General features: G+C 38.5%; 1 protein-coding gene across 1 annotated transcript; it reads right to left on the bottom strand.

Annotated features, from left to right (window-relative positions):
* Positions 1 to 1,617: 1,617 nt before the first annotated feature.
* tead3a (TEA domain family member 3 a) lies at positions 1,618 to 15,061 on the bottom strand. The gene is made up of 14 exons (XM_028582588.1): positions 15,053 to 15,061; positions 14,695 to 14,824; positions 12,780 to 13,022; positions 7,158 to 7,222; positions 6,768 to 6,830; positions 5,618 to 5,629; positions 5,101 to 5,211; positions 4,952 to 4,995; positions 4,779 to 4,840; positions 4,555 to 4,688; positions 4,295 to 4,465; positions 3,688 to 3,828; positions 3,401 to 3,553; positions 1,618 to 3,303 (listed from the first exon to the last, which is right to left on the bottom strand). Exons 1-14 carry the CDS (start codon positions 15,059 to 15,061, stop codon positions 3,190 to 3,192), a joined length of 1,452 nt encoding a protein of 483 aa, XP_028438389.1. The 3' UTR covers positions 1,618 to 3,189.
* Between the last annotated feature and the right edge of the window lie 209 nt (positions 15,062 to 15,270).

Raw genomic sequence — 15,270 nt, 5'->3', positions numbered from 1 at the left:
GTATGTATTTGTGTCTTCTATGTGTTTATACTTGCTGCACACCTAATCGCCCTTCGGTGACACAAATAAAGTTGAAGTGCATGCGTGTTTATATTATGAAAGTCAATGTGGGTGCATATAAACTCTATATTCCAACTAGAGTTGTTATCTGAGAGGAAGGAACATGAGTTTGATCCCCTGATGATGAGGAGTGATTTAAGATGAAATACAGCCATGAGCAACCGATGAACTGCAATGTGTTGCATTGTTGGCAGGCTTCTGCGGTAAGTACCACACCCAGACTGCTTCACCACTTGCAGTTTTGGCAGCATGGCATTATTAAGTCGAGCCTTCCCAGACAGATAATATTGACTAATGTCTGCCAACAGAAGAGCCACAAGAGTGTGAGGAATAATGGAAGTGAACAGTTGCACAGGTTGTTTATGACCTTGACATACCTGTCAATTGAACATTCCTTTATTTTTCATATCAGTATCTTTTCCCTTACTGCAGCATACAGTATAGCTTTTCCATTGGGAAAACACCAAGCAACCAATATGGATATTTTATAGCAAATATAAATCGGTATACCTTTTTTCCCTTCAACATTTAGGAATCTTAATTATAATTTATAGCATTGTTTGGTTTCATGAGAATGCACCAAGGTCTGTGCAAACACATGGTTGTTGTCTATTAAACGTAATACCGATAAGATTACGTAACTGTAAAGGGAAGACACCGTCACTCACACACACATAACCATGAACACTGATTATGTATGAAGAACGTAAAGCCTCCACATAAGAGTGCTACAGATACATCATTCCAAACCATAGATGTATCATAAAAGCCACTGGACAAAATCAGTGGAAATGCTGAGTGCTGTTTGTCAGTGCCTGCTCCAGACACTTCACCCCTCTGAACACTCATTGGGCTGACAGCTCCATCTATTGGGCACAATGAGAATTGCAACCTACGTGATGTGAAACTTTTGAGTGTTCGATAGAGTGAGAGTAAATAATCTGGAGATGACATAAGTGATTCAAACTGTTGGTTATAACCACTGTTGGTGGCTATAACATTAGAATATATGACCACGGGAGTCTCATTTATTAATACCGAAAGGGAGTCATTTATATACAGTAGTAGCTATAGTCTATGGTCGTAGTCCTAGTACAAAAATAACAGGCCAGGACCACTGAATGGACGCCAGTCATCATTCATTTCCTCATTTACACCTGCGCATTTTCTACTAAGACATGTCAAAATGTCTTCTGTGGAAAAGGTCCTTCAGGACTAGGACTGGATACCGTTTAAACTTTTGATAGTGGTGCCTAAACAATATTCAAGTTTCTGTATAGCGGGGGAAACACTTTTTCCAATAGCTTATTTTGAAGAAAATCCTACATAATCCCTTTAACAAATAAAGAAATTGAATTAGATGTTATTACTTGTACAAACACTGAACCGGTTACAAAAGCTTTGCCTAAATAAAAGTTATATTAACATGTCTTATTATAGAATATTGCCAAACATTCCATGCCAACTTTTATTACTTGACAGTATTAAACATGTAAAAATATATGTAGATGTTATTAAGGATGATTTGTTACTATGAAGACTACAAAAGCTACATGATTCTGCAAACACCATGTGATTTTATTGGTACAGCATAAAGGCACAGATATAATTCACTGAGCAGACTTGATCAAAGGAGTGATGAGGCACAGCCAACCAGACACTGATGGGAAAAATAAAAGAATAAGAATTGTGGCTGACCACACAGTGAATATGGTTATTTAAAATTGAACCAGTTGCCTTTTACTTTCACAATCAAGACAAATCATTGTCACCTTCCACATGGTTAAAGATAATCCTGCCATGAAAGGGCATAATAGAGTCAAATAACATTTACTATAAAAAAATGCTGGTAGCAACGTGTACCAGAAACCAAAAACATTACATAGAACAAAAGAAATAAAAGCAAGTGTAAACTGGATAATTTGTTAGTGTTATCAGACACAAATCTACCCAGTGCACTGTAGGTGACCTTAGTGTGGTCTGTACCATACATCATTTTGCATACATCGAAAAAGATACAACCAAAACACCCATCATTTGCTGATGTTTAGAGTAACACTTCTAGCTGTGCTGGTAAAATAAAAAAAAAAAAAAAGATAGTTCATCTTTACAAAAACCTATTAGCTTGTTTTGGCTTATAAACAGTACCATTACAAATGTAGTGTACATGTCCTATACATCAGTGCTCTTCAGGTTAAGGCTTTATGAACCAAAGCACATTCTTTTCCCAACTCACGTGGAGGTAGAAATACTGCAGCGAGCCCACGCAGTCAGAGTAAAAACAGTATTGTGTAAATTAACAGTAAAAGATAATTATTTCATTCAAAATGCTGCTGACACCAAAGTGTAAACTGAATCTAAAACTGGTTGTTAACTATTATGTTTTCAAAGACAAGTGAGCCAAACTTCCTCCTTGACATTTGATCAAAAGATCTTCCCCGTCCACACGCTGCTTCACTGGAAACCTTCAAAACGGCAAACACACCTACTGTAAAAAGATGAGCCATCTTTTTACAGTAGGTGTGTTTGCCGTTTTGAAGGTCTTTACACTTTGACAATGAGTTTAAAATATAAATACGACTTTTACGCCTTTACATGTAGTGCATTGTATTCTGGGAAGAGGCACGCTCATACTTCCTGTCATATGATCCTAAAATGTTTGATTAAACGTGGAGGTTGTGGTTCCACACTAAGCAGTGATAGAGGATACACCATTATAGGCTCATTCAGTTCCTACCTTACAGAGATACTACAAACTGTAGAAGTTATCGCATTGTGTCAACTCTGATATTTTGACGTTTATGTGACTGAATAATAACGTTGGATAACATCACAGCACTTCCTGATAATTACGCCACGTTTTGGTCGAAATCTACAAAGAATTAACATTACTTTAGTGTTTAAGTTATGGGATGTTGTTAAGAAATGTGGGCATAGTTTGCAGCAATGAAAATGCATACACATTAAAAAACAAAACAAGTGTGACTATAGTGTGACTGTTGGTCTGTTAAAACAAGTGTGTGTTTAGAGTAGAAAAGTGGGGATTCTGTGTGTTTGAGCTGAAAATAGTGTTTATGCTGTATGTATCAAAAAGTCTGTGAAGAGTCTCTGCATGCACGCAACGTGCTGCTAGTCGTTAACTAGTCGATAAACATGGTACTGTGCTCCATGTTCACTAGTGGACACTTCAAACACAAAGGCAATGCACAGCAGAGTCTCCTGAGTTTCTCTGTTGGACACCACCTAGCAAGAGAAAGAGGAAAACATTGTGGAGGTCAGGATTTAATAATAAAACAAACAAAACAAACACTAGTTCACTATCACCCACCCCCACACCCACCTGTAGGATAGTGAAGTTCTCCAGTACACTGTTCATCATGTATTTCTCTGGCAGGTGTTTGAGCTTGTGGATGAAGTTGATCATATATTCACACATGGGCGAACGATTGATGCGGAACACATACTTTCCCCCTTCCATGTGTGCATATTCTGTCTAAATGGGAGGAATCCGCACATACACATCACAATTAAACCACCTTAATATGGTTGGTAATATGAAATCCTTTATACGCACACAAACACACACAAAAAAAAAAAAAAAAAAAAAAAAAGGATTCATCTTCTCACCTCAACCTTCTCGACCACCTGTTTGCCAAAGGAGCAGACCTTAGTTGAGACACTGATTGTGATGTTTTCTGTTCCACTGTACTGGCTGCTCACACCGTAGAACACACCAGAGCCCTCCTCAATGTCACTGCTCAGGTCCGCCTGAAACCAGCACAAAAAGATAGACTCAGCGCGAGTGTCAAAAGAGAGAAAATAAGAAGGAAGCCAAACCCAAAGACAGATACACCCATCTCTTATGTGTGTATTCTTGCACGTATCTGGGTCAGGAGAGAAATATATTCAACATTTGTTTTGGTGAGTTACACTGAATGTAAACATAAGTTTTGTTTGTTGACAAGCAAACTCCACAGGGCACCTTTAAGTTAAATACTGTTTAAGAAAGCAAGGGCCAATGAAGAAGTAATTTCCTGTGTAAAACCCTGCTCCAGCATCACATTGACATTGCTTCCCTCTTGTGGTATAGCTGGTTATAACCTCAGATTTAAAACAGTAGTAAAATGTATAGCAAATGTTAGTGTCAAACTTTTATGAAATTCACCAACTTACTTTCTGCAGCATGTCATTAAAAAAAATCAAATCAAAGAGAACATAGTTTTTTAGTACTGACCCAGAACTTGACGAGGAAGAATGCGTTGTGTGGCCCTTTTTCATACAGCTCCTTCAGGCCTCCTTTCTTCTCAGAGAACTTGTCGTAAATCTGCCTCACATCTATGGACTCCAATACGGGATCATTGTAGCCCGGGTTTGATGGGCCAATGAGTACGAAAAGATGCTTATACTGTAGGGAATGAAGAAGCGGTGATGAGAAAAAGACTTGGTTTTGGCAAATAAATGATATTGTTGTATTGCTGGACTTATTGTCTGTACCGTTTCCCTGTCCCTTTGGATCTCCATAAAAGCAGAGTACTCCAGTAGCCGTAGTTTTGCTGAGGCAATGGTTCTGTCTTGCCATACAGGAGCTGCTATAGCTGCGGAGCGAGGTGGAGGCAGGGGCTCATAGCCTGTCAAACATTTAAATCAGGAAAACAAAATGAACATACCAATAAATCATTTCTAATTACCCTAATCCATGAGTTTGTGATCCCACTTACTGATAGGTGCAGGGACAGGGGCTGGTAGTGTAGTGTATGGTGGCTGTGCAAAGGGCTTGATGCTGCAAAAAGGAAGAGTTGGAACCTAAAACTGAGCAACTGTAGCAGCTTAAGCATAAGACTTTCTCCAATTTTAAACAAACAAAACAAAATAATCTGCCAATGATACTTACTCCTGAGAATGTCCAGGCTGTCCAGGCATAGGACTGGGCCAAAACTAAACAAAGGGAAAGAAGGGAAACAGATAGTATTACTCAGACTTTTACCCAGAAGGAAGGAAAAAACAGATGTGTGTATGTATGTGTGCGTGTGTGTGTCTCACTCTGACTGGTGGAGGGAACTGAGTCTGGGGTTTCATTACACTAGCAGACACAATCTGAGCTGATGAGAGGTTGGCTACTGTCTGCAGTGCCTTGTCTTTGGATACCTGGTCCTGAATGAGAAAGAAAAAGGAATACATAATGATAACGCTCCATCTTGTAAAATCCAGTAAAATGTAGGTTCCAATGTCAGCCAACCTTCAAGGCTAGTTTAGACAGCAAGCCAGCCAACATATTATACAGTAATTCGGCATGATGCAGTTACTATGAGGGAAGACAGGACAGAGTGCAAAGCAGACATTGGGGGATGCCAAAGCAGGAGGCGCACCAAGCTAGCCGGCTATGAGAGCTGACTGAAGCCATCACCAGCATTTAACTAAAGCCACTAAAAACACAGATTAATGAGCAGGATTTTTGAGTCTGGCAAAAGAACCGCATTGTGGACTAGCAGTTATGTGATGCCAACCACAAAGCACAAAGCCTGAAGCAAAAGATTGTAGTTGTATAATCAAAACTTACCAAGTTCATGGCCTATAGCAAAGAAGACATGTTATTAATTAATTATTAACTTCAGTACATTCAAAACAACAGCAGGTCACAGATTCACTATTAGACAATATGGAAAACACCTTCCTCAGTACATATAACTCTTTGAAATGACTACACCCCTAACCTACCTTGGAAAACACACTCACACTTAGCTCAAAAGAAGTTATCTTACATTGACAGGACAAGCTACCGTACATCCTATTAATCTGTGCGATCTTAAAGCCGAGTGCTGGCGTTTATAACAGGAAATATAATGGCCTGGAAATCAAGTTCTCCAAATGTGTATTGGAGTGCAGAAAGTTGAATGCCTTTGGTGCAAAATTATGTCACAAATAACCCTTTATTACAGTGCATGGTAAAACCACATGAAAACAAGAAAAATATAAAGGACTGAGGGGAGTGCCTTAGAGTGAGAATGTTGAGATCAGAAATGATTTAAAAGAGAAAACTGAAATTCGTCATATGTGCACACTGATGAGGGGCACATAAAAAAAACTTCTTGCATGTTTGTGTGTATGCAAGAAAGCATTTATGTACATTACTACAGCCATGCACATGCTTAGGTCAACTGAGCCAGCTATTGAATCTAATGAAATTATCTGTCCACAGCCACAAACCTCTTGAACTAAATAAACAGATCAACATTACTGCCATGTATCACAAATACCTCTGTCCCACATATTATGATACACTGATGCATTAAAAAAAAAAAGCTGGCTTTTGTAGAGCAACACAAGACAACATTAAATGCAGACAGTAAGCAATGTTTGCAAAACTCATATTTTCAAAGCCTGAGCCTTCCACGCCACATTCCCACAGCCAACAACTAACACTACCTCAGTGCCCCAATGACAGTATTATAAATCATGCAACTATTTGTAAACTGGATTTATACTTTCAGTGGTCCCGCCTTAGTACGAATCCTGGCATCACCACAACACTAAATGGATATGTCATGCTTTATCATTTAGATTCTGCCTCCGCTCGTACGTACAGTAAGAGAAGCATACATCTGCCATAAGCTCTGACAAACACGTCTATGGTGATTTTATGTTAGGCTGGATTTGGGCCACATGCAGAGCGAAGCAGCTAGCATGTTAGAGTCAGTGAGTGTGTGTACCTTGAGCTTAGACTGAATCTCACGAGACTTTCTCTTGGCCAAGACTTGCAGGTGACTAGAGACCTGACGAAAGACAGGACGAAGGACAGAGGAAGGGAGGAAAAAGGAAAGGAAAAGAAGAGGGGATGTGACTACAGAGGGAAGGGAGAGTTGATTCAGTGGGCACCCACCTTGATGCTGGTCTGGTATTCTCGTACCCTCTTACGTGCCAGAACCTGAATGTGACTAGACACCTAAGAAGCCAGGGTTACCCCCATGAAGGAAAAAAAATTCACAGGATGATTTGCCATTTTAAATAACCATGGTTAATTAATAATCAATTTTACAAGGTCAATGGGTAAATAACTATATATATATATTTTTGTAGTCTTCAATAACATCTGTGCATACCTGTTTGCGTGTGCGCGTCTTTCCCGTTCGTAGCTTGATATAGCGAGCTATCAGTTCATTTCGACCTAAAATTGAGAAAGTAACAGAAAATCAGAAAGGTGTATGTAAATTTTAATTTCCCTTCCAGGATTAATAAAGTGTAAATTTTTATTATACACACACACAGAAACATGTGATATACAAGATATGCTGTACTTCGGGTGACTTGATAGCGGTTTAACGTTTTCCTAAAGATCACCGTAGAAAAAACATGGGTGCTACTCAAATTTGAGCAGAAAGTCAAGGCAATGTTGACCGGAGTGAGTGCTCCAACACTGCACTTGATCTGAAGTCTACTGCAGCACAGTAAACCATGTCTTTGTTTGAGTTTGTATCTTACGACATTAATCTTCTTAAGTATAACCTGAACACACCTGGTAAGACCATGAGTCCTTCATGTTTTTCAGTCTTTGGGTCACAGTGACATTAATGATTTGAACTGGTCAAATGTAAGTTGAGGTTGTACTGAACTCAAATCTTTGGTATGAAGCAAAAGAAGATGAAGACAACATGGACACTTTTTCCATACCGTTTGAAAAGAAGCCTGCATAATATGAAAGTTTAATGTGACAGCAGTTAGTGTGAGATAATGAGGCTACTGCACACACACAATTACATGGTCTGTCAAGCTATTCTCATTAAGGACAGCGTGTGTTCATTTAGAGTCAGATCTGCGTGCTTGATGACAGAGCTTCAAAGCAGATGGACAAGTGGTGGGAATGGAGGGAGGAGAGGTCATCATGTAGTTAACAGACTGCATGGTCAGCTCTTTCTTTCTCTGCCTCCCCCAGCTCCAACCCACACCTGATGATCTGCTGGCCTCCGATCGTAACTTGTGCGCATTATTCACCCTGCTGCAGATGTCAGAATTAGAGAGAGGTTAAAGATAAAGGTGACCAAATAAAGCCGTACAGACTGATTCCAGAGCTTTAATCATTTAATCACACATGCACTAACATCGTCAACATTACCATCCTTCTTTCTGGGAAAGGGTGCAATGCTGTAGGGACTTAGGTCACATCAGGCTGAGTCACATCAGCTTTGTGGATTTACCAGAACACAGAATTCCCCAAATTCAACAGATGGGGCTGAGTCAGACCCAGCAGCCTGCTCCTAATGTCTGTAACTTACACCTTCACACAAGAACAGAAGGCACATTGGAAGATCATTTGGGAAACATGGTAATACATTGCAAGATAAAGTTCATTTGCAAGTAACTATGCTTGTTCAAAATTCATTCAACTTCATAGAGATTTAGCTCTCCATTTCTCCCCTCATCTGCCACATAAATCAAGATTCTTTCAAATCAAAAAAGAAAGAGAGAAACAGAACTAAAAAAACCACATATTTAACTAATTTGGTCATTATTTCAATGGGGTTACACAATTAAAAATAGCAGGAAATGAATGACAAAATTGCAAAAGATGCAACGCGTCTTGAAAATATCAAGCACATTTTACTTTGGACTTGTGGAATCTGACCCTCTCACAGCAGGATGTGAAGAGGCACTGCCAAATATGTATTTGTCAATCTGAATGAGTCTTTGACCCGACTTGAGTTAGTCCCATCTGTTAATGGGCACCTGCACCAAAGAAATTCAACCACATCTTAAAACCGATTTCATTTAGTAAGCCTTGGGCTTTATTCACCAGGGCCTGTATTTATCAAACTGCTAGAAGTCAAATTTGGACTTGAGTGAACCTTTACTCCTTTTACAAACTTAAAAATAAAAAAAGAAGCTATTTATCATCGATCATGATTGATATTAAAATTATAAATATAAACAATATGAATAATTCAGAATGGCTTTTTGTTTTCATTACAACCAAAGTCCAGTCATTATCCCCATTTGTATATTTAAATATTATAAAAAATAAATTAAGACTGTCGTCCATTTCACTCTTTTGACTGCTGGTGAAGACATTAAAGGATTTCACTTAAATATTTTTGGGAAGAAAAACATATTACTCAGTAAAATGTAAGGATAGTAGTCTTCACATTTAGGGTAGAACCTTTTTACTCCCAAATTGGCTCTCTTAACAGTCTGATAAATAATCTCCAATATATATTATGCTATTTAAAAAAAGGTGGACCCAACATGAAGAACACCACCAACATGATACTAAAATATCCTCATTACCCTTTGAGTGCAAGAGCAAGTGATCTGTCTCCTGGGAATACATGCGTGACACCATAATCCAGGGTGACATCACGGTAGTTACAGAGGAGGTACATAGTCGCATGCATTGAGGTAAAAATGATATTTAATTTTGAAATCAGACTAAGTAGTCTGGGGCTTTGCATATTATAACATTAATTACATTTGTTTAAATGTAATCTTTTCCTGGTTTTAACAGCTGCACTAAATGATCCAATCTTCTGAATTTGACTGTTCCAGTTAACTGAAACTAGCACCAAATGGTTCTGACTGCTTTAGTGTAATATCCATATGTATCCACTTGAGATACTTTCAGACATGAACTGTAATTAGGGTTGCAAAATTCAGGAAATTCTCAAAGTTGGAAACTTTCCATGGGAATTAACAGGAATAAACGGGAATAAACTGGATATTTTTAATATTGCTTGTTATAATACGATTAGTCTATAACAGGGAACTTAAATGTAGTTGAAAAAAAACACATCTTAGAGCATAATCTTGGTTAAAACAACCTGATTTAATGCAACTTCAGTTGAATGTCCTCCCTATATTCGTCAATGACATGCACACAGTAATCCGCATAGGCTACGACATACTTGCCTACATTTAGTTTTTATTATATATAAATACAGGAGGTTTTTTCTCTTTTTTTGGGGAGGTGGGGGTGGGTGGTTAATACATAACCCATTGCTATTAACCTATGTGTGTTAATTGTATAGCCCACTTGTTCTTGATAGGCTGGAAACAATAAACCGCGCTGATGGTTAGCTTAGCACGCATATAACCATAGTAAAACAAAGGCAGCATGCTAACTACCTTCATATGTTAAGCTAAAGGTCAATGGTTTGGGCTACTACTTAGCCTACTGCAAAGCTATTATTTTATTCAACATTCATGTTTTTTTGGTTGTTCAATGAAAGAATATCAAAGTTCTACTAACGAATAACTCAAAAGTATTCACTTGCATGCCTATCTGCTTATTGTTGTTCAATGAAAGAATCTGTTAAAGTTTTACTGATGAATAACATTTGTATTCACTGTATATGCCAGTCTGCTTATTATCAAACTACATGTTTATATTTGTATAAGATGGAGTTTGTATGAATTTTTTTATTAATTACCCAACATTTCCAGTTAATTCTCGTAATTTCCCATTAATTACCATGAAAGTTTCCAAATTGGAATGTTTCCAAAATTCCCCATCTTAACTTTCCATGGAAATTTTCCAGAAATTTACCACCCCTTTGCAACCCTAACTGTAATTCATAAATACTTTACCAGTTGACTTTGTGTTTCAAAGAACTTCACTTCATCATTCTGTAAAACACACTTGTAATCTGCCCATTTTAGGAGAGAGTAACATAAAATGGATACGATAGACTTTATTAATCCTGCACTGGAGAAATTCTTGACAAAATTACAAAAAAGCAGTCACACTACTAGTGTACCACTACATAAATTAATAAGTACATTTATAGCATGCAGTAATTAAAAAATAACTATGCTTGTACTCCCCCTTGACTGCTTTTATGATGTAGGATGGGACTAATTTAAGGAAATAGGATCATAGTGTATGATATGGGTGGTGAAGCACAGAGTAAAATTCTTATAAAATATTAAACCATAATGGAAGTGAAGTAGTTTCCTTTCTTCATCCCATTTATTTTTATTTTTTTTTAAATAAACTGATATTTCTTGTATTTAGTTGTAGCATTTCACAAATGACAACCAATTATGCAAACATTTTAAAACAAAGGGGGATTTTCAAAGTTTCTCACAGGATTGTATTAAAAAGGCAGTGAGAGAGACAAGTGGGTGAATGGGAGCGGGGGGATTATGTTCAGTGTCAGTGTAGCTTTCCAATGTGTGAATGTGTGTACTAGTGGGACTATCCTTGTTTATTCAAAAGGAAGTGGGGGTGGTCAACACAGCGAGCCCACACTTCCACAAAAGGACAAAATGCTGCAACGGTGGAACAACCCTTTCTGTCGCATGGTATCACATATCTTGTTTCCCCTCACAACACACACACGTACATAAATGCATGACACAGGCTGCTGCAGGCGGGAATGCTAACCCTCAGCCAAAAAAACCGAAGACAAAAATGCTAGGAATGTTGGGTGCTCGCCAAGGCCTTCAATAAGGTAGGAAAGGAAAAAACGGTCAAAATACATCTGAGCTCTACTCGCAGACGGCGGCCTAAATAGATACTAATAAAAACAAACACCCATAGTACAATAGACCAATACAAAACAGCCTTAAAGCAACTTCTACTGTACACATGTTAACTCTAACCTGACCGGAAATTTCAACCTGCTCTAACCTTTGACCCTGTCAGTGCTGGATGCCCTTTGACCTCAAAGCTTAATGAAGCTCAGCACAAATTCTTTCAGGAAGACTTCTAAACTTCATCCACCTCTCTCTCTCTCTTCCTAAAACTGATCAACTGTTTCGAGGAGTTCACTTTTCAGTTAAACCAACCAGAATTGGCCATGAATTTCACGAGCCAATCACACACACCCTTGTGCGGTCTTCCCGTCAACCTTGAAGAAGAAAAAAAAAAAAAAAAAAGGACCGCTCCCGGCCTCCTTCGATCCGGTCTTCGGGCTCCTTCACAACCACCACCATCACCTCCAGTGTGTACACTCCATTGGGGGGGATATGCCTTGGCTTCTCTACCCCTTTAAATTATTTTTATAATGATGGAGTCTAATCTCCAAAGACTCTGTACATTTCATACAGTATTATGCATATGTACAAATAAACCTTTGCATATTTGCAACGAAGTCTCTCCTGATTGAAATAGCCCTCTCGTAAAATACCTGCAAGCAGATCACCTAGGCCCAAACTAAGAGGTATTTACAAGAATGCTCAATAACTCTCTGGGTTCCAAAGCGTTCGCAGTCGATCACTACTGGCCTTTGCAGCGCTTCCTTGGAAAGCCAAACCATATCAGGAATAAAGTTTCAGTTTTATATTATTCTGTAAAAGTTAAGGCTGATTAAGTGTGTGTGCGGGTAATTTTGGCCGTTAAACTTAAGGGTTATGTTTACTAAGCAGCGTCTCTGTACAGCTTGGACAGGGACTAAAAGTTTAAACAAGTAAAAGCCAGTTATCCAAACCAATTATTTAGAATTAAAAAGGAAAGGTGAAATGTTTTAAATCAATAACAAAAAAAATCTCAATTTCAATCATCCATTACATGGCAGTTCAACTTCCAAATTTAAAATATGCTGTACTCACGTGTAAACAATATTTTGTTTACAATGCTAAGTGGCTTCACATGCTGTAGATTAGTTTCATTCCCTAATGACACTGCTGCAATGGTTGATATACAGTATATTATGATTTAAAAGTCAGCCAGACATCACTATAAACAAAGGTGGATCAGATGGCAATTAGGATGGAAATTTCCTGATCCTCACCATACATCTTGCCCTCGTCTGAAAGTATGATCTTCCTCCTGCCGCAGGGAGGGTAGATGGCCAGAGCTTCATGAAAGCTCTGCTCAATGTCTGGACTCCACACTCCCTCAGGGTCGCCGTCCAATCCACGGTCCGGACCGTCTCCCGCTCCTTCCCCATCGCCACCCTCCTCCTGCGCCCCGTCAGGGCTGCTACGGCAACTCCACTCCGAAGCAATGATGACGGCTCCTGGCCACAACACACCTAGAACACACAGGACAAGGCATTTCGATGATTTCACATCCTCTTAGAGACTGTTGCTACGCCTGTCAAGCTTTTGGTTCTTCTAGACAAAAGCAGCCTTCTCATTTAGCCTGTGACCGTTGATTTTGACAGCTGAAATGACAACGTGGTCTGGCTGGCAGATTTTAGATGTAGTTTGCCTAATTAAGCTAAAGTTAGCTCTATGAATAAGTTAAAAGCTTGATGTATGACAAAAAGGCTAGTCCTAGGACTATAAGTAGAGTCAGACTGTTATTTTGTTCTAATATAACCCTGTCCGGCTGCTTAGTTTGTTAAATGTAACACTATCTTTAGTAGGCTATTTATTTGCTTGCCCTGAATCCAGTTTTCAAGACGGGTTTTTTCCACATTAAAAAAGCATTAGACCAAAATGTCTTGCACAATGTGAGAGCAGTATTTGTTTTGATAGCTGATGAATTTAGACAAATAGGCATGCAATCAGCAAGGTTTAAAGAAATCAATGCAGCCGTCTCCAGGATGTTTTGAAAACACAGTGCAGTTTTAAATCATCTATTATACACAATTCCTAAAGTGTATAGTCTGTGTACAAGTAATAATAAACCAAATACATTTTTGTGGATACAGAAATTTAATTTTCTGTATCTTTAGCCCAAAGAGCTGGAATAACTCATTAGCATATACTGCAGCCCAAACAATAGTAGATTGAATATCGGTTTTGTTTCTTAAAAAAAGGTTTTTGTTATCCACATGAAAATATCTTGATCTTAAATTAAATGGCTGTTTCAAGCATTTTGTAAGTAGCATACGTCAAAATCCAGTTAGTCTCTTCTCACATCTTTTAAAATATGTTGTTTTGGTTTTGTTTTATGGATTAAACAATGAATTGAGAAAATAACTGGCATACTAATAGATAATGAAAATTAAATACAAAAATGTAACTTTTTTATTTCTTGGGCATTATGTTGAAAAGGGACTATTATCACTTTTAGTGGGGCTGACCAAACTTTTCATGAACAAAAGAATAACTGAATCCTACTGAATTTCCTAATTTGTACATGCTCACAAAAATCTAAATTAAACCTGTGAGTTTCATGAATGGGGCCCAATGACAGGCAGGTCAAGAAAAAAAAAAGTGCGGTCCCACACTTGGCTGGACAGGACCAGGATTAACTTGTGGCCGCCAAGAATGGCGACAGATTTCTTGGACTTCATATGTCTCCACACTTCACCAGGAGTGAGATCAGATCATCTGAAGTTGTTTACACCCTCCATTGGCACAGGGTGTATTAATAGCTCTGGCATTCAGGGTTAAAAACCTGACAAGTAAAATGGCTAAACATTTAGAGCTTGTAAATTTACAAAAGACACTGGCCAAGGTCAATGAAGACACTACCAGTTGGTCGAGCTATTATGGTTACACCAGTTAGTGATGCCAAGACCAGATAGTAATTTTCCTTTATCTAACTGCCATGGAGAAACTACTTTAAAAAGGCAGTACTTGAGCCATATCAACTTCCCTGAAGCCTGCAACTTTAGGCCACATGAGGAAATTACACATTCTTGTGTTATTGTTGAGGATGCTCCAAACACAGGCACACATATGCAATATAAATGCTGCCTGGTGTGTAATGTTTTCCAGAGTGTGGCTAACATGGTCCCTGCCACGAATAACCACAGAGGATCAGTGTGGTAGCAAGAGCTTCCCCTGCTGTGGTGGGCTTATTTGACACACTCTGCACTGCCAGGGCCTTCCCAGTTTCAATCACTGGGACTGTGCTGTAGCCGTAACGATCAGACGGGCCCTGGTGAGATGGTTAAGAAAGAGCCTGCAAGTTTTTGTGTATGAGAAGTCCGATCTGATTAAACCTTATTTTTCTGTTTGAGGTGCTGGAGCCTTTTGAACAGCTCAAAAAACATACTAATTATTGTATTACCAACTGGACACTTCATTACTTTTCTGAATTATATTAGAATTGCTTATAAGGGGTATTATAAAAGTTTGAGTTAGACCTTTCAGGGGTACAACTGACCCTATACATAAGTAACATCAACAGAGGTTCCCAACCTGGGGGTAAATCTGACTTTTGTTAAATCTTTGCTCTTTTTTCTTGTGAAATCCTGGTATACTTTAACATATTCAATACTATAAAATGCCTTCAAATGAAACAATGAGATGGAAACATCCCACTTAACTACTCGAAGCCCACGTCCACACTAAAGACCTGTAATGAGGTATACATTACAAAAG

This window comes from Perca flavescens, chromosome 7, assembly GCF_004354835.1.
Source record: "Perca flavescens isolate YP-PL-M2 chromosome 7, PFLA_1.0, whole genome shotgun sequence".
In the NCBI taxonomy this organism is placed as follows: Eukaryota; Metazoa; Chordata; class Actinopteri; order Perciformes; family Percidae; genus Perca; species Perca flavescens.
The sequence above is the reverse complement of the archived record's forward strand: the minus strand, read 5'-3'. Positions and strand labels throughout refer to the sequence as shown.

Bases quoted from the DNA above. Each gene is read 5' to 3' on its own strand.
- tead3a (XM_028582588.1), bottom strand. The intron at 7,223-12,779 runs GTGAGGATCAGG...TCTCAATTTTAG, and splicing joins AGACGAGGGCAAGATGTATG to GTCGAAATGAACTGATAGCT. The intron at 4,466-4,554 runs GTACAGACAATA...CATTCCCTACAG, and splicing joins TCCAAAGGGACAGGGAAACG to TATAAGCATCTTTTCGTACT.